General features: G+C 39.1%; 3 protein-coding genes across 3 annotated transcripts in view; 1 reads left to right on the top strand and 2 right to left on the bottom strand.

The window, feature by feature from the left end:
* Nucleotides 1–6,933, top strand: part of grik5 (glutamate receptor, ionotropic, kainate 5) — a 106,674-nt gene extending 99,741 nt beyond the window's left edge. The window contains exon 24 of the mRNA XM_084358621.1: nucleotides 543–6,933. Coding sequence (XP_084214747.1) covers nucleotides 543–1,181 — 639 coding nt within the window. The 3' untranslated portion in view covers nucleotides 1,182–6,933. The remainder of the gene's footprint in view (nucleotides 1–542) is intronic.
* A 953-nt stretch (nucleotides 6,934–7,886) lies between these two features.
* LOC311259593 (nectin-1-like) lies at nucleotides 7,887–11,489 on the bottom strand. Its single transcript, XM_084356828.1, has 5 exons — nucleotides 11,279–11,489; nucleotides 10,654–10,995; nucleotides 9,878–9,980; nucleotides 9,519–9,553; nucleotides 7,887–9,407 (listed from the first exon to the last, which is right to left on the bottom strand). The coding sequence occupies exons 1-5, from the start codon at nucleotides 11,331–11,333 to the stop codon at nucleotides 9,379–9,381; spliced, it is 564 nt and encodes a 187-aa protein (XP_084212954.1). The 5' UTR covers nucleotides 11,334–11,489; the 3' UTR covers nucleotides 7,887–9,378.
* Nucleotides 11,490–14,942: 3,453 nt separating this feature from the next.
* On the bottom strand, nucleotides 14,943–21,117 carry LOC311260003 (uncharacterized protein). The gene is made up of 7 exons (XM_084357487.1): nucleotides 21,036–21,117; nucleotides 20,489–20,561; nucleotides 18,212–18,553; nucleotides 17,848–17,950; nucleotides 17,207–17,241; nucleotides 17,045–17,100; nucleotides 14,943–16,900 (listed from the first exon to the last, which is right to left on the bottom strand). Exons 1-7 carry the CDS (start codon nucleotides 21,063–21,065, stop codon nucleotides 16,760–16,762), a joined length of 780 nt encoding a protein of 259 aa, XP_084213613.1. The 5' UTR covers nucleotides 21,066–21,117; the 3' UTR covers nucleotides 14,943–16,759.
* Between the last annotated feature and the right edge of the window lie 2,769 nt (nucleotides 21,118–23,886).

Below are 23,886 nucleotides of genomic sequence, written 5' to 3'. Positions count from 1 at the left end.
AATTGTGGGCGTGAAGGTGTGTCTTACTGTGTGTGTGAAGGTGTGCACAGCTGCTGTGAGTTTGTATGTGTGCACCTGAGTTTGCAGGCCTGCCTGTCCGTTCATAGTGCATAGTGCCATAATGAAGTGCCCATAAACTAAACAACATTTTGGTGTTCTGTGTGTTTGGATTGTAATAACTCTCTCTGCTCCTTGGATATTCTCCCATCTCTATCCATCTCCACGTCCTTCCCCATCACCTCCTCATTTCTGTTTTCAAACCAACCCTCCATTCGTTGATCTCTGTGCCCTCGCTTCTCCTGCGACTTTTTCGTTCACCATGCCTTACTGTGTCTGTTCCTTCTGCCTTGTTCCCGCCTTGTTTTTGTTTTGCTTTCCCATTCAATTTTATTGTTTTTCCTCCGCTCTCCTCTATTTATGTACTGCCTTACCACTGTCTTGTTCTGCTGCCTGCCTACTTTGGGTCTGTGGCGTCCCTCCTACCTTTGCCTCCTTCCCTTCCGTCTTTCCCTCTTCCTTCCCTCCTTCCTTTGCTCCTCCAGGTGTCTGTCTGTCGGGAGATGATCACAGAGTTCCGAAACGCCGTCTCCTGTAAGAAGACCTCCCGTATGCGGCGCCGTCGGCCCCTTAGCAGCTCAGCAGCCCTGCGCCACCCCACACGCATTGCTCTTGGCGCCCCTCGGCCTCTGCGCCTGGTCCGGGAGATGCGTCTCAGCAACGGGAAGCTCTACAGCGGAGCCGGCCCGCTGACTGGTGGAGCTGGAGGGGGAGGAGGTGGCGTAGGAGGGACAGGGCCTGTGGACCTGGGCCCAGGGCCACAGCGGATCCTAGATGATCCATTGGGGGCCAACACCACCCCTCCTCCACCAGCCCCTACCCCTGTGCTGCTGCCCGCCCGCAGTTGCACCCATGTGAGGATCTGCCAGGAGTGCCGGAGGATCCAGAGCCTGAGATCAGGCACCAGTATAGGATCAACCACCACAAGAATACCGCCTTCGTCAGCACCCCTGCCCAGGCTACCCCCACCCCCACCTCCATCCTCATCCAACAACACAGACAGTGAGGGCGGAGGGGGGCCCAGCCCAAGGCGGCTACACCACAGCCCTCCACCACATACCTCGCGACCCATTCCACCTCCACAGAACAGCAACACCACAGACCTACTGGGTGACCAGGACTGAGACCAGAAACACTGGGCGGGGTGAGAGGGCTGCAGGGAGCCAGCGATGAGGTGACTGAGGAACAGTTGTGCTGCTGAGAGAGACGCTGCTGTGAGACTCATTGGAGAACATAAGAGGGAGAGAAGGAGGGAAATAGTTGAACTCCACAAGGTCAGCCAACAGAAAAAGAGATGACTTTTAAAAGGAGAATGTGCAGGGAAAACCTTTCCTCCGGGGGAGCGTGAGGCCTACGGATACAGAACTGGCTACGAGCACGCTGTGAGATGATAAAGCTTCTGTAATCGAACAGTTCAGTTTGGACAAATCTGAGCGGAAATGCACATGACCAGATGATGGTTTCCACTGGCCTCCTTTTTCTCTCCTTCCCCCCCATCTAACTTCACCTTTAGATCTGAGGGTGCTGGTTTTCTTCCACAGACACTCCCCTGGAAGCTAACTACCGTACCCCTCTAGTAAAACGAAGCCTTGTTGGAGGACATACTGTATTCGTATGTGATTTAAAACTAAGCAACTAAAAGACTTCCAGAGAATTATTTCCTGTTGTTTTTTTTTTCTTTTGTTGTCTTTCTTGTTTTGTTACCATTGTTCAAAGTGGGAATTACAGAGTTAAATTCAGACTATGTGTGACAATATGGTGGATTATAGCATACTAAGACTGCGGCTAATTGTGTTCAAGAGTTTTGTGTCCCTCCCTGTGCCCTACAGCTGCTTTTTTCGAATGGTATCAGGGAAGGTGGATGAAAAGACTTCAAGACAACAAAATGCAAACAGTAGCAGAGGAAACTGTTGGTCTGCCTTTCTTTACACTGTGCGTGTGTGTGTGTGTTCGTAAAAAAATTGTGCTTCCTGTAAGTCTGTCTGTAACTACTTTAAGCGAGGAGAACGATGTACCCGGCAACAGCACCCTTCTACAAATGTTAGATAATCAGGCACGAAAAGAGGAGAGCGAGAGAGAGAGCAAGAGCCTTTGAAATGTGAAATTAATGTCCCTCGTTATCCTGGGTAACGCTTGCCAAGCCCTTACTTCTTTTTCACCTCTGTTCACACAGCATAGAAGAGATAGAGAGAGCGGGCGAGGCAGAGACAGAGAGGCAAGATAGAGAAGAACAGAAAGAGTGAAAAGGACACTACTGAATTTGAATGAGAAATCCCGAACTGAACTACTTCCATTATTAGATCTGTCCTGATCTGTTAATTCTGGGCATCTTTTAAGGGGCTTGTTAATGCGCCAGCAGGCTGTAGCCGCAGCTTCCTCCCTTCTCTCTGTTTAACAGACAGACTTGGCCGTTCGCGATAGAGGCTCCTGCCAGAGTGATAGACTCAACACAGCCTTGTCAATACTGTCTCAAGCTTTTGATCGGCTAATTACTCCCCTCGGTGGCTGGGGACTCATTCAGGAGGGGGTTGAACACAGCGAAACATGCTGATAAATAGGTTTAGAAGAAATACATGCTTTTCATCCTGGCTGAGAAGAGAATCTGGTCGCTTTTAATTGTGTTGTTAATGTTATATTGTGTGAAACTACATCTGAAACAATCTACAGTATATTAGCCACGGTGCTTAAAGGGAATACACTGGTGGATTTGCATGTTATAGCTATTTAACTTGAAATTGGGTACACTTAATGGTATTGCTGATGATTATTCAAAGCATACCATATGTTCAATCTCACAAGTTGCTACTGCATTTTCACCAAGTAAGTGTTGCATAAACAATCAAGATCACAAGGAGCATTTGAGGGTAGAGCTGGTGACATTCTGTGTCTTTCTTACTGTCAACAAATTCAATGGAAAGACCAAAAACCACAATAAGTAGCCAAAGCCTCATGTAGCTTATTCCTCTGTGCCGTAAACCTCTGACTTTAAAAACTATCAAAAAACACATGAAATGAGTTGCGTCGTTGCTAAAAAAATTCAGTGCCCAGTGCAAAAAACAAAATGTTTGTAAATTAAAGTATATATTTGTGCCCATTTTTTAAGAGTTTCATCTTCAGTGGGACCAAAGAGGCTTGGGGTAGAGGAAGTCAGAAACTATTGAGAGACAGACTAACACGTTGGTGGTTTTGGGCTTTTCAAGGTATCTGTTGACAAGAACAAAATACACAATACTGCCAGCTGCTTTAAAGGTCCAGTGTGTAGGATTAAGTTATGGTTTGTAGTTCGATTTATGTTTTTGTCAGTGTAAAATCACCTGAAACTATGACTGAGCCGTTCATATCTACAGAGGAAGCAGATCCTCTTCAGGAGTCCGGCATGTTTCTACAGTAGCCCAGAATGGACAAACCAAACACTGACTCTCGAGAAGGACTTGCTTGTTTTTTTTGCGTTTTTAATGGGGAAGGTGAGACGAGGGGTATTCAGTTGGTTGCAATCCTCAACCTCACCGCTAGATTCCATTACATTCTACATACTGGGCCTTTAAATCTGCTTTATTTTTATAGACCATTACTAAGCGTTAAACACATCAGTGTGCAGTTAAAGTCTGAGCTGCAATCTACTTGTTTTCATGAACGTGTGACAGATATCAGATGTGACTGCAGCGTGATTTGCCTTTAGTTTATTCTAATCACACACACCCATGATTACACTTGCGTGCTGCAGCCGTCTTCTCTGTGGTGTAACAGCTCTGTGAAATGATCCCCTCAGAAGCAAGTGTAACTGTGTCATTATTTGCACAATGGCCCATCATCCCCTGATTATATCTTTTTTTGTTATGACATCATTATCAAGTGCTGTATTTGCATTTTCTGCACTGCAGGCCATTGACTCATCAGTGTCTCAGTTGTTCGTTGAATCAGTTACCTAATCATTTCCCAAAATATTCACTGTGGAGTGACTCACTACTTACTGACTGAACTCGAGGGCGGCTTGATTCACACCCTTAGTTATAGTTAGTCTACTTATAGTTTTAGTCAGAAAAAATCTTTCTGGAGTATTCGAGGAAATGCTGACACCTGAGATTTGAGGATTAGCTGATGTAAGACATTACTGAATTCCCATTATTCGGTTTAGTGTCCATGTCTACTTACCTTATGAGTCTGTGTGTGTGTCATCATGGCAAAATGTGGTCCTAGAGACACCAATTGTTGCGGGAACTACCACAGACGCAGTTTTGAGTACTTTGCCAGGTGTTTTATGTCTGTCAGTCTGTCTGTGGACAGATTGTGTCAGCTTGATAGCGTCACAACTGTGCAAGATGCAGTCACAAGACTTTACAGGTGTAGTTGGCATCTAAATGAGGGGTTTCGAGGGTGTGGTCTACTTAAAGCTCACTCCTGGCTCACATTCGTGGTCCCGCACGAAACTTTACAGGGGTGTAATTCCGATCAAAATGAAGTCGTGAGTTGAAAACTGGCTGTGGTCTGACCCTTGAGTACTAAGAACTCATGTAATAATGTAGTAATCAGTAGTCATGGGTTCTTAAGGTAAACATGTTGACAGGATTCACAGCTGGTGTGATCTCGTCCTAAGATGGTCTCTAGGACTTCCTGACCGCAGATGTTCTGAATTTAATGCTTTCCAGCGGAGGATTCTCAGTCATTGAAAGTCCCTGTTTTCTGCCTCCTGAACACATCAGTACGTACTTTTGAAAACATTTTTAGCTTTTCCCCCCCTCGTTTGAAACGACGAGAACATGATCCAAATTGTCCGATCCATTGAAGTTGCATGCCAACAGGCTTTTTAATTCCTTTCACTGATACCGAAAAGTTTTTCAAAAAGTTGAACTCATCCGCCTACGCTTCTGGAAAGAGAAAGAAACAGTCCAAAGCACTTCATGAATTTAATGCTTTTCACTGGCTGATTCTCAATTCTTGAAGTCCCTCTTGTTCTGCCTCCTGAATGCATCTGTATTTTTTCCTTTTTTTACATTCACATCTTTTTCAGCCCAGTTTGAAGTTCCCTTTAGTACTACGATCCTTCTCTTGAACATAAACCGCCAAGCTTATCAATTCCTTTTATCGATGCTGACATGTTTTTCTGAAAGTTATGCATTGCAGTGACAAGGGTTTCAGCTGTGTGAGATTTTCACGGTACGATAATAACCATCTCACAAAACATCACTGTTTCAAGTCATCATATTATACAGTATTACAGTTTTTTGTGTGAAAATGACCCTTGAAGGAATGAAAACAAGGTTTTTTTTTTGTTGAATACTTTATTATAATTTCATTTCAACTTAATGACTTGATATAAACTTTATATTTTTTTATTAACAACTCAAACGTTAATTTTCATACCATGCTATACTTCAAACCTAGTTTATTGCTGCAACCCCGACGAGGATGTCGATCTCATGCGTCTACACTGGTAGAAACTTGCAATAACAAGGAGTTAGAAAGAAAAGAAAGATGGCAACAGTGCTCGCTGAAATGATCATTTCAGGTCAACATGGGCTTAAATTCCAGGAATAGCTTGTGTTTGACACTCGGCACACAGGTGCCACTTTGATGAGGAAAACCTAAATGAAAACGTTTGCTGCTCCATTTTTAGATGATGACAGATTGTTGCTACAGCCAGCTCGACTCGGTCATCACTGGTTTAAAACAGTTTTTTTTCCCCACTCAAACAAAGATCAGGAATCAATAGGGGAATTGTCAGGAGTCCATATTGGCATTGGTATAAACACTTAAAGTTACCAGCTGCTTTTTTCATCTTTAACTGAGGAGCTTCATGCTATCATCACAGCAGCAGTTGGTGCATCAGAAAAGATCCCTCACTGGCTTCCCACCCATCCATATTCAGCAGTAGTATTAAATGTCTGAGGTAACATGCAAAACCACCAGTTCAACCCTTTACAAATCCCCATGAAAAAAAAAGCCCAGTATTGTTGTCTTGGCAAACATTTCATTGCTGTACAAAATTATGCATTTATGCAGTGAAATAGATTTGCAGACACTGTTGTGCTCCAGATAACGAATGATAACATTGTTTGCACACATTATGCTGTTTCTCTGAATGATCGCTGTCAGCAGAAGCAGGCCTGGATTTGATGCGTCTCTTTCTCTCTGTTTACTTCTGCCTTTGTGTTCAGAATGCTGACAAGGCAACAGGAACCAACCAAACCTTCCACATGTAGTCACAGCACGCACACAAACACACACATGCTAACAAACAGGCAAACACACCCACAACATTTTTTTTTTCTGACTTCCTTCTCTGTCAACTAAAAGGCTGTCAACCCATTTGATGTTTGTGTTGTTTTTTAAATTGTCTTCAGAGTCTTATTTCCATGTCTTCTTTGGTTTGTTCTGTGTACGAAACTTGATATGTGACAGCACCACATAGCCAATAAGTGGCTATAAACAGCTTTAAACCATCAGCTGGAGGCATTTATTAGCTGCAGAGCATTTTTGGAGAGGCAAGAGGAGGGTGCAAAGCCTAAAAAGCCAAAATATTGTCGGTATGAATATGAAAGGGAAGGGAGGGTCACAAAACAAACCTGATGGGGTGTCTGAACGCTCCACAAAACAAACCTTTTTGTTTACTTTTATGTTCTTTTCTTTGGTATTTTTTCATATTTCTATACTAGTGCTAAATGGATTATTAAAACGATGATGATGATGAATATTATGATTAAATTGTTGTTATTATTCCTATTGAAGAGCAAGAGGTTCTATAGTGTGATTGTGGGTGAAGGGTGTGGGATGGGAGGTGTCGGGGTGAAGGTGCACCGATGTTCTTCAGAGAGATCGCCCTGTTGTTCAAACCTATAGACACACAAACTTCTTTTGGAATAAAATACTCAAACAGTCCCTCGCTGACACGTGTCTTTGTACTGTACTTAAGTACAATTTTGAGGTACTTGTACTTCACTTGAGTATTTCATTTTTCTGGTACTTTATACTTCCACTCCACTGCATTTTAGAGTCAAATCTTGTACTTTTTACTCACATTAATTTGATAACTGTAGTTACTAGATACTTTGCAGAATACATGATGCATCAGAGCCAAAGTGCATGTTTAAAATTATTAATATAATCAAGCTACCTAATTTAAAAACACACTGATTCTGATCATCGGAAAAAATGAAAAGAAGGCTCAGTATCGTATCCGATAATTGACCAAGCTATAAACATAAATACACATGCAGGTGTAATTTACTTTTACTTTTCAGATAACATGCTGCATCAGCAGCATGTAAAATGTTTTTTTCTCCACACATGAAAGAAAAACTAAAACAATGTCTGTATTTCAGCTGTAGTTTTTCAAATGACACATGATTTTTTTTTCGTGTCATTTAAAAAAAACTTCATCTGAGTGAAAAACTTGTTTTCATGTGTCGAGCCGAGTGAAAAAAAATGTTTCACTCCGTTTCACACATGAAAAAAAAAATTAACTCGGCTCGACACATGAAACAAAATTTTGAACATAGAAAAAGGAGCACAAGAAAAAAAAAAAATCTCCCTTGCCCCTCAGGGCTTCCATAGATAATAGTCCAGGCTGATAATCGATCAACCCATAGTATAAAGTATATATTCATGTTAATAGATGTATAATTTACTTTTACTTGTACTTTGGATACTTAAGTACATTAAATATCAGATACCTTAGGACTTTTACTCAAGTACTATTTGTACGGACAACTTTCACTTTTACCAAAGAGTTATTTTAACACAATATCTTTACTTTTACTCAAGTATGACTTTTGGTTACTTTATACAACACTGCTTACTGATATGGAACAACATACAACAATGTAAAAGTACTACAATACAAGTTAAAGTCCTGCATTCAAACTACCAGTTAAAGAACAGAAGTATTATCAGCAAAGTGTACCCACAACCGCATTTTTCTTCTTTTTCATTTCAGTTTCCTGTCATGAAAGAACGCTACTGTACAGAAGAAAAATGACAAAATTGGTTCAGGCTGGTTTTGGTGTTTTCCACAGATTGGGCTGTGGAAATGAGGAAGTTTATTAAGCAACAACAGCTCCGAAACAGAGCGTTAGTTCTATTTTACAGCAAATGTAGAGACAATTTACTGTGCACTGTTGTTCCTGTTCAACAGGACTGATTTTTCTCAAAAGTGTAAACAAATTTTAAGCATCAATAGATAGAAAACAGATGTAACTGCTTGACAAATACACAAAATGAAAAACAATTTATTAAGCAGTGAATTTCAATGTTAAATAAATAAAACAACACAGCAAATTAAAAAAACAGACCCGTAAGAATATTTTTAGACATCAAAAAATGATTTTGTCTTCAGATGTTCTGAGAACACAAGGTGAACACAGCAGACATAATCAGAGACAGGGACCCTCGACCTGTGGGAGGACATCAGGCAGCCAGCTGTTTCCTCAATATGTCTTAAAACACATTATTTTAGCATGCTTTCTCTTTTGTGTGTTTATTCTGTGAATGTTTTACCCTAATTTGTTACTGTATTATTTTAATCTTATTGAATTATTATTATTTCCAGCAACTTTGTTTTGGTTTAATAAAGAATACTCACATTTGTGCACGAGATAGAAAAAAACAACCTAAGGGGACTTTTGGTGCTCTGTAGAAAGGGCATTTAAAACAAGCTAAATGTCAGGAGTGCTAGTTCCTCTGTGAAGGTACAGTGGTGCTTTGAGCTGCACGCTAATGTCACGAAAGTAGGCTAACATGGTCATGACGATAATGCTTACATGCAGGTAATGTTTAGGTTCATCATAACTCACTGTGCTAGCATGCGTGACAAATATCAACCTCACACTAGAGGAAAAGTCAAAGCATCATCAAAGTCAGCAGGATGCTGTCCCTCGCCATTTGAAGCTCCCAATACAGGAAGCAGAAAAAATGTTGTGTTTAGTACTTACAGTAGTGAGCAGTTTTCATTGGACTTCTCCAAGACCTGTAAACACACTTTAATCTGTAAAATTGTTTGACTCACCCTTTAAAACTGTGAGCATGACATGAGTGGCATGTAGGAGCACCACCTACAGAAGACTATCCTGAGTGGCTTGTAAGATTCAGGTGCTGTGAGATCTATGAGAGCATGAGCTGACGGACTGAAGAAGCCACATTTTTCAGGATTAAAGAATAAGGACAACGTTATTCTACATTTTTCTTATTGTCACATACTCCGTCAAAACGGACAAAACCAGCATTGATCTGCTGTCCAAAAACGAATAAGAACAAATTAATGAGCCTTACGAGCCTATTATAATGATGTACGCAGTCTCGAACAACTCCAAGCTCCTTTTGTCTCCCTCAATCACTCATCACTGGACCGACTACATCTGAAAGACAGACGAGCTTTTGTCAAAGGCAACTGAAACAAACCTACAGATATAAATGAATATGCTGCTGTTTAGAAATAGAGAGAAGAGGCACATGTGTTTTTTGCTCACCAGTGTAGACGCTGTCCTTGACTGATGTCTCACGTCTGAGTAAAGAATAGTCATAATTAGTTCATTTGCACCTAATTTCAGAAAGACATTTTCTTCCGATTCATTTCAGAGACCCTTTGAAGTACAGTTTGTGTTTTAATAACCAATGAATCACAGCTTCTCTTTACAGTTTGAATGGACTGAATGTAAAATGACCTTAATGTAGTGTCTGCAGCCTTAAAAATGTTAACTAAATACATGATAACTGCTGATATATTAGTAATCTCATGTCATGACCTGCTTGGTCATAGAAGGAGTTTGTTTTCGAGCAGCTCACACTGTATACTCCGACATAAAATACACATCTGACAAACACACACCTGATTCTGATGATGATGAAGTAAGTTGTGGTAAACATGGTCAAAACTATGAGCACGAATACTCCAACAGCAATCACCCGAGGTAACATCAGTGGCACCTCTTCTGTGAAGAGGCAAACAACTATGATCAACAAGTCCGGAAATTTGGGGAAATGCACTTGTTCATTTATTTTTTTTCTTTATTTAACCAGATAAAAGTCTCATCTAAATTAAAATCTCCTTTTCAATGGAGAAACATCGAAACAACTCACTTTCTTGCCAAGAATGAGATGAATTGATACCACTCTTAGTAGTGACAGTGCTATTGATCCGCTCATCTAAGTCTTGGCAAAAAAGTAGATTTTCCGAAATGTCTAACTCATTTTGAATTTAAGTTTGGTATTGATGGTGTATGCGGCTAAATTATGATAATCTGTATCACCGACTGCGTCATTTCAGACCCTGCAATTCCTTCTCGATCCAGCAGTTGTCCTCAGTGTGTTGTGACCATCCCCAATGATTACCTCATTATCTAACTACCTGCCCTTTCATTTCAGTTCCTCGTCAGATTGTCTATTGCCTTCCTGCCTTACCCTTGTATTCTTGTTTACTACTCTTTCCTGCCTGACTTCGCCCCATCTGGATACGTTTGCCTCTGCCGACTGCCTTCCTCTTAACCCAAACCCTACTTTTATTATTGGTCAAGTAAACCTCATTTTATCCCACCTCCCTGTGAGTTGAGCTCCTGAATTCAAGCCCTGTATGTCAGGTATGAAATTTGGATATTTGATGCTCACCTTGAACAACAAGGTTGGTGGTTCCCTCAAATGAACCACTTGGAAAGGTTGCAATGCTGCAGGTGTACAACCCTGCGTCACTCTTTTCCAAGTCTTTAATTATCAAAGATTGTTCTGCAAACTCCATTCTGTCCTTCAGAGGCGTATTTCTAACACTAACTCCAAACATAACATTAAAAGTAATAATGATGATTTCCTCTCCTCCTGGTGACTTGAGTTCCCACTGAACCTGAGTGATATTGCTGTTGTGTGGTCCTTGGATGAAATCACATGGCAGTTTGACATCATGCCCGAGGTATCCAGTCACTTCAGGCCGGACTTTGATATCTTGCGATTCAAGAACTGACAAAAAAAAGATCATGTTGCTTTTTCTCTTTCATGCATCAATCAAAATCAAAAGTGACTTCCTTTATTAATATTTGTAACTTTTCCTTGCTTATAACATTTTTGTAATACTTTTACTTTAAGTACAATTTTAAATGAAGGATTTTCACTTGTAAAGGAGTATCTGAATGTGGTGTTGCCTCACTTCACTCAAGTAAAAAAAAGTTGAAGACACTTCTGTAAAAACAAGAACAACCAAAGCTTTTCAGAAATAGCCAAAATGTAAAACCTCTTGTCTTACCTTGGATCGTGTTGAACCACAGGAGTATGAGGAGTGATCTGTTGCAAGTTTTCATTGTGCTCGAATAAATGACAGACACGGTGTATTGTTACACAAATTATCCTGCCACTGTGTTTTCCGGTTTCAAACTGCAGTGCACTTGTGATGATTTCCTTCCTCCGGTTCAGTCCTCCCAGCTGCTGTCAATAACCCCCAGTAGAACAGTGTCCTCATGTGGTCAGGTGACAATAATAATGCGCAGTGTAGCGCTCATGTGTTGTTGACTCACAGGTTGGTTGCCTCCACAGAATCCATCAGATTAACTGATAATCTTATATAATGTAAAGATATAAGAAAGATAATTCTGAAAACAAGCTACATTTTACTAGAGAGCCAGCCCAGTAATAGAAGCGGTGGAAAGAGTTTAGAGCTGAACTATTTTGTTTGGGTTTGTCATAATTTCTTACTGATCATGTCAGAGATGTTGTCACACCCTTAAAAAAATAACGTGGCATACTTTTAGCAGAATATTTAGATTTAAAGTTAATATGCTTCATGCAGGGCCGTAGCCAGGATTTTTGAAATACCGAGGTCAACATTCGGCAGGACCCCCCCCCGGAAAAAACAAAACAAACACACAGTACCATGTTGCTGATGAAACATTTATTTTAGTGTGTCTTTGTATGAATGCGTTGCTGTAATCGTAAAATAAATATATATAAAACTATAACTGAAGTATTTGAGTGTGTGTGTGTGTGTGTGTGTGTGTGTGGTGTTGCTGCCTCACAAAAAACTACAACTAAGATGATCTGTAACTGTATACATGAAGTGTTTGGTATAGGCTATGGTGAGTGATTGAGTGAGTGAGAACTTTTTAGCTGCACAATACGTAACACTCTGCCATGAAACTAGAGAAACACACAAATGCTAACCACAACCATTACTGCTATGGTATAATATTGTTGTTGTTGTTGTTTTTCATTTCTTTATTTTATATATTATTATTATTATTATCATCATTTAATATGAACTGTATATATATATATATTTTTTTTAATTATATATAAGAACTTGCAACTGTCTAATGACACCCAATCTGTGTATAAGAGAGAGACAGCACTTCATCAACACACACACACACACACACACACACACACACAAGGTATACAGTATAAATATATATATTTTGTATTTATTTTTATTTTTATTTTTTATTGTATTATATTTGTATATATTTGATTCTGTGAGTTGTATTTGTTTTGTTTTCATTGACTCTTGATGCTTTGGCAACATAGTTCTTGTAACAGTCATGCCAATAAAGCAAAATGAATTGAATTTAATTGAATTGAGTGAGAGAGAGAAAGAGAGAGAGAGACAGACACAACCATTATTGCTATGATATAATATTGTTGTTGTTGTTTTTCATTTCTTTATTTTATGTATTATTATTATTATCATCATCATCTCATATGAACTGTATATATATATTTTTCATTATATATAACAACTTGTAACTGCCTAATGACACCCAATCTGTGTATAAGAGAGAGACAGCACTTCATCTGCACACACACACACACAGGGTATACAGTATAAATGCATATATACTTTTTTATTTTATTTTATCATTTATTTTTTTATTTTATTTGTATATATTTGATTCTGTGAGTTGTATTTGTTTTGTTTCTTTGATTCTTGATGCTTTGGCAACATAGTTCTCGTAACATTCATGCCAATAACGCGAATTTGAATTTGAGACAGAGAGAGAGAGAGAGAGAGAGAGAGAGAGAGAGTGGAGATCCTGCTCAGGCTTCTTAGCATCTCTATTGGCTATCTGTTGCATCTGTAGGCTCGTTCGCTATTTTTCTCATTCTCTCAGCTTATTACAATTGTCACCTTTCCTCCTCTTTGCCTGATCATCCTCTGCCTTTCTTGCTGCAACAAATGATAACTTGGATTGATGCAGCCTCTTACCACCACGTTGCATCTTTGCTCCGATTCATTTAATTGCCGTTCTAAAAATAGACCTGCAGTCACGTCGCGACCGTGTTTACTTTCGGTTTTAATGAAACGAAACTTAAGGAAAAAAGTACCGAGGACATGACCTCGGTGTCCTCAATGGTGGCTACGGCCCTGGCTTCATCGGAATACTTAAACCATGTGCATACATTAGGTGGTATAACTCCGTTTAATGCTTTAAAGACTCCCAAAATAACAGTTAATATGTTGGTTGCCGGCCAAATGTATGTAAATGGCTCACCAGGTGCAGAGGGGTCACATTACTCTACCCCAATCAAAGCTCAATGCTGTGAAAAACATGTACAGTTTAGACCCATATCTCACTGGAACAGTTTGCAATGATTTATATCTCAAGAATCTAGAAAAAAAAGGCTTTTACTGTAAAAAGGGTTAAAAATGGTAAACTATAAGGTTCACTGTATGCAGTGTTAGTGTAAACATTGTCAATCATATGTAATTAATTTTAAAATGGACTTCAGGAAGGAATAAGAAATATACATTCTTGTTAGACCTGAAGGCAGAGTCCATACAGTACAGTATGTGTCTGAAATAAGGTGAAAATTACAAATATGTTTCCTTATTGCAAATTTTGTGAACGCTCGCTCAGTGAGCTGCAGACCAGTGAATCCATGTTCATCAAAATTCACACAACTCTTTTCCACATCAAGCATGTGCAATTCCCCAAACGTTTTCAGCTATCTTGCCCTAATCAGGGTGGTGTTTCCTTAACTCCTAATTATGGATGGGAGTAATGTAATTTCCTTGTGGGGTTGCACTGTGTGAAGTGAAAAAAAGAGAGAAGGACATCACTAGTATTCAGATCTGTGCACAATAAGCTCAGGATTAATGCAAAGGGAAGGGTGGGTAAAGGATTTTCACACTACAAAGAGACCAAACTACTACAAAGAGGTGCAAAATGACCACAAAGATAAGCTAAATGACTTCAAAGAGACAAAACAACTACAAAGACATGCAAATGACAACAAAGCCAATACAAATATAAGTAAAAGAGTTGCAAAACACTTAAAATAAAGTGGAACACAACCAAGAAGAGACGCAAGACAACCACACACGCATAATGAGCGCAAAGAGACGCAAAACAACCACAAATAGATGAAAAATGGCTACACGTGAAATGACCATGTAGACAGGAGCAAAATGACTACAGAGATGCAAAACAACCACATACAGTATGCAGATGCAAAATGACCAAAGAGGGACGAGTACAAAAAAGCACAAAAAGCATTTAGTGCAACAAAACTACCAAGACACATAATGACCACAGAGACACAAAGCAAACACAAAAGGACTACAAATGATGTGTTGTGAGCCACAATATTTTAATGCAATGAAATACCAATTTGCAAATCATCCCTTCCACAGTGTCCATGCTTGCTTGCAGTCTGTCCTAGGCTTTGATTTCTTGACGACATAACTTATCTGTGGTTCATTCTCCAAAGTGCTACAATGACACCTGTCTTTGCTCTCTGAGTGGAAGAAATGCTGCATTTTTTCTTCTTGGTTTGAGTAAATGATCATGCACTGCTCTGGAAAGACTTTCACAATGCACTCCCTTTACACAGCAATCACCTTATCTCTCTTATCGGTTTCCTGTCATGACAGAACTCGGCTGTAAAAAAGAGAAATGAGAAACCACGGATTTGGTAAGGTCTGAGCAAATGTTTATTAAGCAACGTTAGCCCACAAACAAAAAGTTTTCTGTTCAAGCTAAATTTTACAGAACTGTGCATTATGTGTCTGTCTGCTTATCTGAATGATCTGATAAACAAGGACAGGACTTAAATATCTCAAATGCATTACACTGAAGCTCCAAGCACTGCATGACCATGAAAAAAAAGGAGATGAACAACAAAACATAAAAAAAAAAAAAAAATGCCCTTAAGTTAGTCTTTTTACAAAACAAAAAAACGGTTAAGTTCTCATATTCTGACTGCACAGTGAGCTGACATTACCTCACACCCACAACATCACACAGCCAGGAAGCCGTGCTACCAGCAGGTGACAGATAGGGACTGTTTACAGTGACAGTGTGCATCATTACAGCAACTTTGCAAACCATATTTTATCACCTTTTTACATTTGGCCCGCTCAAACTGTCACACCTGTGAACATCTGCACAACATACCCAAAGCAGACAGAATAAAGGGTAGTGTAAAATACTGCTACAACTATTACCAGTATCTGTGCTATGAGAATACATGCACTAAGGTGTCGTGATATTCAATTCTTGTTTTTGGTTTGCAGCTGCTGCAAGGAAGTTTGAAGAAACAGGCTGAATTATAAAAGAACAAGTGAGGATTTGAAAGAGTACAACTGCAGCCTTCCTCTCTGACTCACAAACCCTTTAATCCTAAAAAGGATCATATGCGAATGCTGGATAGTAACAGTTAAAGCAAGAGATACACACCGTAGTATCTAAATGTTTGATGCCAAATTTAGTTGAATTACGATAAAAGGATAATTTTACTACTAAAATCAATCAAGTTTGGTGGCACTTTTTAGGGCCCTAAACCATGCACACATGAGTGAGTTAGTTCCCCTTTGATCGTGCGGTTAAAATTTTTTTCTTCTTCTTTTTTCTTCCCCCTTCAATGGTCAAAGGACACGAGGGGAACAGTGTGGTTTGTGTGGTTAGATCGACTTGACATATGTGCTTTATTTTGATAGTGGCAGCCTGAGAGACAGGAAAGGCAGGAGACAGAGAGAAGAGATGACTCGCAGCAAAACGCCAATGTTTGAATCACACCCAGGCTGCAGTTACTGTAGCTACCTCACTGAAACATATCGGTGGATCGAATTGCTGTGAAATTCGGTACAAACGTTAATGATCCCCAGTGAAAAACCTTTGATCCCCTGGGTTTTCATCTAGCACTATGAGGTCAAAATTTAAAAATTTTGTGTGCAAATATCTGCAAAAGTAATGACATATAGCGATGATGTATTTTTGTCAAAGGCAGACTCATGGCTGCTAGCGTGACTGTAGACTCTTCTGCCTCCACCATGTGACGAGGCTCTAGTTGGCGCCCTTGTCAGCAGCTTTTTGGTCGATTGAGCATTTCAGAGAAATCCCCTCATTAGCTGATGTATCCATGATTTCTCCTTATTTTTCTCCTCTGCCTCATTGCCAGTGCGATTTTAACTTTTGTAAAACATAGTTTGAATTAGAAATAGCTATAATAGCAAGAGGGGTGTCAAAAAAAATGCTGCTTAATCATAACAATGGTTTGTATATCTACAGAGAGGTATTTCCTTTCACGCAGGCGCAGAACGTACGGGCTTGTTGGGCGTCGGCTGTCATCTTTGCGGTGTGTTCAAGTGCAGCTTCTTGGCCGAGACACAGGAGACGTGAGGAGACGCAAAAGTCAATGGTGAATGCAGCTTGCATACGGCAGCTTTAACAATGTCATTTCCCTCAGCTTCTCAAAGAAAAATAACTTCAACAACACTGTCATACACTCCGTCTCATACGTGCTGCTGACGCAAAACTACGACCTCAGAATACGTGACATCTTCATCATCACGTGCCGTGCCTGGTTGTTTGTCGCTGGATGAAGGTTTTCTATCTCTGGACGGTTTGAGTTTGACATCAGCGTAGACCACATCCTATGAGTAAGTGTGAGAGAGAGTTTTGAGATGGACACTTTGTGCTCAGTTGTATCATTATGTCACTTTGCTGAAACAAATCTCTCTTTTCTTAACGCAACATCAGCATTATAAAACTTAATCATACTGAAAGCTCCTCCTCACCTCCTGTTTCACAATCACAGATGGCCTGGTCACATCCCTCACTGGACCACTTGTATCTGAGAGACAGACAAGCTTTAGTCAAGGGAAGTGAAATGATAAACTGGTGATATAAAAGAATCGCGTCTGTTTAGAAATAGAATGAGACAGAACGTGTTTTCTTACCAATGTGGACACGGTGCCTGACTGAAGAATGAGGTCTGAGTAAAGGAAACAAAAGCACAATGATTAGTTTTTCTGCGTTTGCTGAAACAAACCAACAAAACGCGCATTTTTAATATTTTGAATTAACTATAAAATGAACTCTAATGAACTAAACTCAACCTTAATCTAGTTGTTATTCAAGTAAACAAAAAATGTTTGTGAAGAGAGACAGTCTAACTCTGTGGTACAGGCCAAATTCAAAATAAGATTTAAAGAAAATAATGGTTAGTTATCCCCTCATGCACTGTGTCTATGAAAAAATGAACAAGGCTGATAATAATTACAAAGATACATGGGGTGAAGTCATGCATACATGGTTCATGTTGTGCTACCGCCTTTTGAAGACTGTAACTGTAAATGCCAAAGACCAAAATAAAGAAGAAGAGGAAGAAGAAGAAGAGCAACATCCTCATTAGTCTGCATACACACAGTGCTGCTGTTCAACATAACATCAGACAGATGTAGTTATTCTAAGATGATTAATACTGATAGACAGTATTTGTAATACCTCATGATTATGAGTCTTGGTTATGGGAAAAGCTTTCTTTTCTACATTTTTCTCACACACACACACACACACACACACACACACACTCACACACCTTCTGATGAAGATGAGGTAAGCTATGGCAGCCAAAATCACCAACAGCAACAAGACAGCAATCACCACAGCAGAAACGACACCTGATGATAACGGCATCTGTTCTGGGAGAAGAAACACGACTGTTACAAACCGTGTGTGTATCATTAAATTACTTTAAGTTTAAGTCCTAGTTCATTTATCATTGCAGTTTGATTGGTGAAGATGAACACAAGACAATATGTTGACAATATATATGAAGAGAATCAAAGCCATGTTACTCCCCACTAACAGGTCGCAGGAAAAAACAAACAAAACATTGTAATCAAATTGCCAATTTTGATATTAATAGGTAAAGTTTGTGTGAAAATGCTTTTCTTACTCACCTTGAACAACAAGGTTGGCGGTTCCTTCAAATGAACCACTTGGAAAGGTTGCAATGCTGCAGGTGTATGACCCTGCATCTCCCTTTTCCACATTTTTAATTATCAAAGATTGTTCTGCAAACTCCACTCTGTCCTTTAGAGACGTATTACTAACACTAACTCCAAGGTTGTCATTCGAAACAATAATGAGGATTTCCTCTCCTCCTGGTGGCTTGAGCTCCCACTGAACCTGAGTGATTTTGGTTTCCTTTAGTCCTGGGATGAAATCGCATGGTAGTTTGACATCATGCCCGAGGTATCCAGTCACTTCAGGCCGGACTTTGACATCTTGTGATTCAAGAACTGACAAAAAAACCCCCCAAAAAACCAACAAGGTAAGTATGGTGATAGGTGATATGATGGCAGATGTTCATTTGTGATGAACTTACCGTCTTTGACCGACTTTGTTTTATCAGTAATTACTCAATTCACCTTTTCATCAGCAGTATAGAAAGACAAACTTAACTTTTTACATCACCGAGCAGTTGCTATAATAGAGATGGTGTGTACTGTTACATAAAAATGTGTGAATAGTGTTAGACAGTTTTTTTTAAAAAGGTAACACTTTGGATTATAGCCCACAATGTACAGCGTAGTGTGAAACGGTGAACCGGCGCAGTATGTATGATACACGTAGGCACAAGGGAACAAGATGGTAGGTTGAAACTTTGTGGTATCTTCAAAACTTTTAACTAACAGGTGCTGCTTCTAATATGAAGATGAGAAACCTTCAGAGCTGCGGTGTACAGAACTGTACGCTGTGTGACAACAGTGTAAATCCACATAAAGCTACAGCACATCAAGCTGCTGAGTCCACTCCACTATAAGGTTGAACCTCTATACTGTAAGTAGACCTGCTTTACAACACGGGTGTGCAGTATGTTCTTGGTAATACTCAACTCACTCTTTCCACAGTAAGAACACAAACCTACCATTATAGTTATTTAAGAAGTGAAATGAAGTTCGCCTCCTCATTTTCTTATCATCTCTACCCCTCCAGTGTTGCTAATTAGTGAACGACAATTTTGAATTAAATCACATTCGAGTTAAATTCTAGTAGGACTCATTATCTCATCTTCCCCGAATCGTTTAGCTTTGTTATTCAGCTTCAGTGTTGTAAAAAGTACCCAAGAGTCACGCTTGAGTAAAAGTGAAGATATATCGCTAAAATATGACGTTGGTAAAAGTCACTCATATGAATAGTACTTGAGTACAAGTCTTAAAATATCTGATACTAAATGTACTTTAGTATCAAAAGTGAAGAAAATTGAACATATATTTACAAATATGTATACTAATATTTTACATTTTTCTGAATATCAGAATCAATGTTTTTTTAATCTGATTGCCAATAAAATAAATTAATTCTAATGTTGCAACAAGTACCAAAAAGTCAACCAAAATAAAGATAGATGAAATATTACTTTTGTACTGTAAAAGTTACTCATATAATGGTAATTGAGTAAAACTTTTAAAGTATCTGATATTAAATGTACTCAACTATCAAAAGTAATTTTCTGGCAATTAATGTACTTAAGTATTATAAGTACAAGTAAGTATGTGTGTATATATATATAAAAAAAATATATGATTTAAAATTGTGCTTGTATGTTCTGATGCAGAATGCAGAGAGTAATTAGTAACAGTTACCTAAAAAGTACAATATTTTGTACTTTCCATTCTTAACTTCATAATGTAATGGAGTGGAAACAAAGTAGCAGAAAGCGGAAAATGAGTACACGTACCTCAAAAATTGTACAGTATTTAAATAAATGTACTAACTTACATCCCAAGACTGATTAATTAGAAAAGTGCTACTTTGCTCTGATTCAGCATGTAATCTGCAAAGTAACTAAAGTTATAAAAATGAATGAAGTGGAGTAAAAGTACAATATTTGCTAACACAATGTGGTAAAGTAGGAAGTAGGAAAAAAATGGAAAAACAAGAGTGCAAGTTCCTCAAAACGTCAGTACTTGAGTAACACCTCATTACAACCCTTCACTGAACAGCTCCTAACAAAATAATACAATATCAATTCTTTTGAAGTTCCCACATTGTTCCCCACTTGTTCTTACTTCACCTCGTGTTCCCTTGCTATAGTCATGTATCAATACTACACGATCACCATTAGTAGCTACACATAAGTTAACTGTGGGGAAGAATTACTGCACACTGCACCGTGATCTGAAGCGTTACCAACAGAGTAAACTCTCCAAAGTTTAAAAACTATTTCTTACCTGGGAGTAAAGTGATGTACATCAACTTCAGCAGCATGAGAGCTGATCTGCTGCAAGTTTTCATTGTGCACAACTACAGGTGGTGGACAAAATAACAAACACGTTAACAATGCAACATGAGTGGTTGTGGATGAGCCACATGAGTTTTAAACAGCATATGAACTTTGGTACTTTGGTTCATGTCAACATTCAGGAAACCTACAGGGTGACAGAGAGCCAGATGTCCAGTGGCTGGTGTATTAGTCAAGACACTGAGAAACTTGTGGTGAGTCAACAGGAGAAATGTCTCAGTTATGAAATAGAATTTGCAAAGAGGAACAGGCTGTTATCACCATCGCTGACTGATAGACATCTGCTGCAGCATAACGTTGCAAAACCACAGCCTCAGAAGGGAGTTAACTCAGACTAATGTACATTAAACAAAAGCACTGTAAGATGAAAACAGTATTTGTCCACTTTGTATTTAACTAAAGATTCAAATTAGACAAAATCCAAAGTCAACATCTTATTGAAGCTTTATCAGTTGTAAGTAATCAAAGTCACTTACCCAAGAAAGAGAAGAGGATGATGGGGACATGATGGCAGGATGATGCTCACATGTTTCACCACGTTATCAAACTGCTTTCAGGCTGACTGTTTCTCTTCAGAACTTTTCAAGTCTGTGATTTACAAGTCAGCAATAAGCAGTATGTGTGATTTCCGACTGTTGGTTTAGTCCCTTCTGCAACCCATGTGATAGAACAGTGACCTCTAGTGGCCATGGGGTGATAATGACAGCTAGAGAAACACTACTGTGATCTTGAAACCTGACATTTTTATGAACCAACTGTCAGAGTTTTAATATTTGAACAAAGCAATTCCTATAACGCAAGAGTGAGTTATAGTTTCTGGATTTAGAGATGTGTAAATATCAGAAGCTATGCAACATCTCTGGCTGGTAAAAGTATTCAGATGTTCTGATTATAGTCGCAGTATGGATTGTAGTGCGTTGCAAAATGTATTAATCTAAACAGAAAAGTGCTTTTGCCCTCCTTTTGTTCCATTTCAGCTCCATGTTCGAAAGCAAATGAAAACACATGCATGTCCTACTACAATGTTCTGGTGTGTAGATTTCCTGGAGATGAAAGTAGAAATACAGGATGTGAGTCAAAACTAACCTCACAAAGTTTGATGATTGATTTGTCATCTGTTCACACACGCAACGCTTGTGATACGTTATCTTATGTATTTGTTCTGAAAATGTATGACTGATGCCTTTCATGGGTATGCAGATGTCAGATTTGCGATAACGCTCAATGCTTTTGTTCTCCTTTCTAAGAAGGAGGAAATTAAAGTCATTAAAAGTGGATATTCAGAATCAGAGTGTTTGTGCGACTTAAAAGAGAAAGAAAGGGGAACATAAATAGTCTCAAAAGGGAAATGAAATGGGAAATGAGTCTTTGAGGTTGAGAAAGTAAAAGAAAGAAGCTTTGAAGCATGCAGGTAACTTATTAAAAAAACTCAAATATAAAGGCAAAAGTTTCAATATCTAAAAGAGGAATAAAATATGGTAATGAACTGTGACAGAGAGCATTATTATCAAGAGAACTCTTATTGCACAATCTGAATAACTTTCTCAAAGTTCCCTGATATGGAATTTAAAATCTTTGACAAAGACATGTTCAATTTAGAGAAATAACTTAAAATTTTACTGTATGCAAGGGAATAAAAAAACATTTCATCCAGTTTTACCTTCCATTAGACTCTGCAGGTTTCCTCCTGAACAATAGAGAACAACTGGTCCTGCTTGAGCTGTCAATTTTATACAACCATTACTAAACTAAACTATCATATTTAAGTATTTCATGTTATGTTGAGGTATTAAATGGCACCCAACTGATATGATTTTGACCTCTTGCAGATATACGTATTGGTGTCGGTATACTGTATGTTCGAAATGTGCCAATATGATTTTTTTTCCTTTAATAGAACGTAGCGCAGAACAAAATTTGGATAAATTTAAGTTAGTTTCAGTTCAGTCCTTTTTTTAATATTACATTTAGTCTCATTTGACGGCTCCTTCCTCACCCACCGGCTCCATCTCGAAGTTATAGCGACATGGACCATTACCTTGAGTAAATTTGTGGACATTGTTGGAACCATTTCCGATAAAGTACACAACTCAACAAAATATATAACAAGAACTCGTCATTTTGAAACTTTTAATGCTAAATTCTTTATTATGTGGCGAGGGGGCACTGAGGGGGGAAAACAGGCTCGTTACTGAATGAGTAGAGACGTGAGTTTTGAAGCAAATTAAAAAGGTTTTATTTTTAATAATCAAAATAATCAAGATAAACAGACAGGGGTTGGAACTGCTGGGGGGAAAGAAAGGGTTATTGAGCAAATGAAAAACTCTTAAAATCAGTAAAGTGTATGAAATTATTTTAAAAACTAAGCTGAGGCCATATGTGGAGCGGCAGACTAGTGTCCAGGGGTGCTACTACTACTACTCACATTTAGTGCAGCACAACAAACCTCACAGCAAATGGTGCAGTCAATAGTGTATACCTGTGTTTACTCGCATGCAAAAAGTGAAGGGACCTGACCACGGGTGCCGAGCCTCCCAACAATATGGCACTCTGCTTAAGAAAATAACTAAACAAATGGTCAGAAAAACAACAAGTAATCAAATAAACAAGGTAGCAAACAACAAAGTAAAGTAAGGTAACCCAGTTGGTTTAAAACACAAAGCTAAAAGGCACAACTGTGGGCAAAACAGCAGTGTTATTTTGCAGGTGAGCCTGAACAAGGGGAAACTGAAATTAGCTTGGCTCACTGCATGTTAAAATACATTTTAAATCTAAGCCTACTCACGACTCATGCACCAGACAAAAACAGAAAATGCTCAGGGAAGGAGCAAACAGGGATTCTTCACATGGACAGCCACAGCAGAGACAGTGCAGGAAGCAGAACAAAGGCACACAGGTGCCTTATAGCTTGGCCCTGATTAGGGAATTTGTTGAGGGAGGAGTTGAGTCAAGGCTGCGTTCACCAGCACTACACCTTGCTCTTTACTGGGGGAGTATACCCCAACACATTATATATTTAATCTTGTGAAAAATAATTATATTTCATTCCGATGGCCTTGATAGTTTTAGCGTCAGAGTTTTGTCCTCACATGATGGTCTAAATGTTGTGTTACAGGACACACACTCCACAGACACTCTCAACACAGATTTTTTTACCCCCACGTGTTCTCAGGCTGTCAGTCAGAACTCACCTTGCTCAACAGTTTCAGATGCTGGACGATAGCAGTGTGGAGAAACAAAGCAGAACAGTGCATTAATCTTAAAGCCTCACACCAGTGACCTTGTGTCAAGCCTCCTGAAGGGAGCTTCATCTCAGAAAAGTGATGC

Source organism: Pagrus pagrus (assembly GCF_965226575.1).
Source record: "Pagrus pagrus genome assembly, chromosome: 7".
Lineage (NCBI taxonomy): Eukaryota > Metazoa > Chordata > Actinopteri > Spariformes > Sparidae > Pagrus > Pagrus pagrus.
The sequence above is the reverse complement of the archived record's forward strand: the minus strand, read 5'-3'. Positions and strand labels throughout refer to the sequence as shown.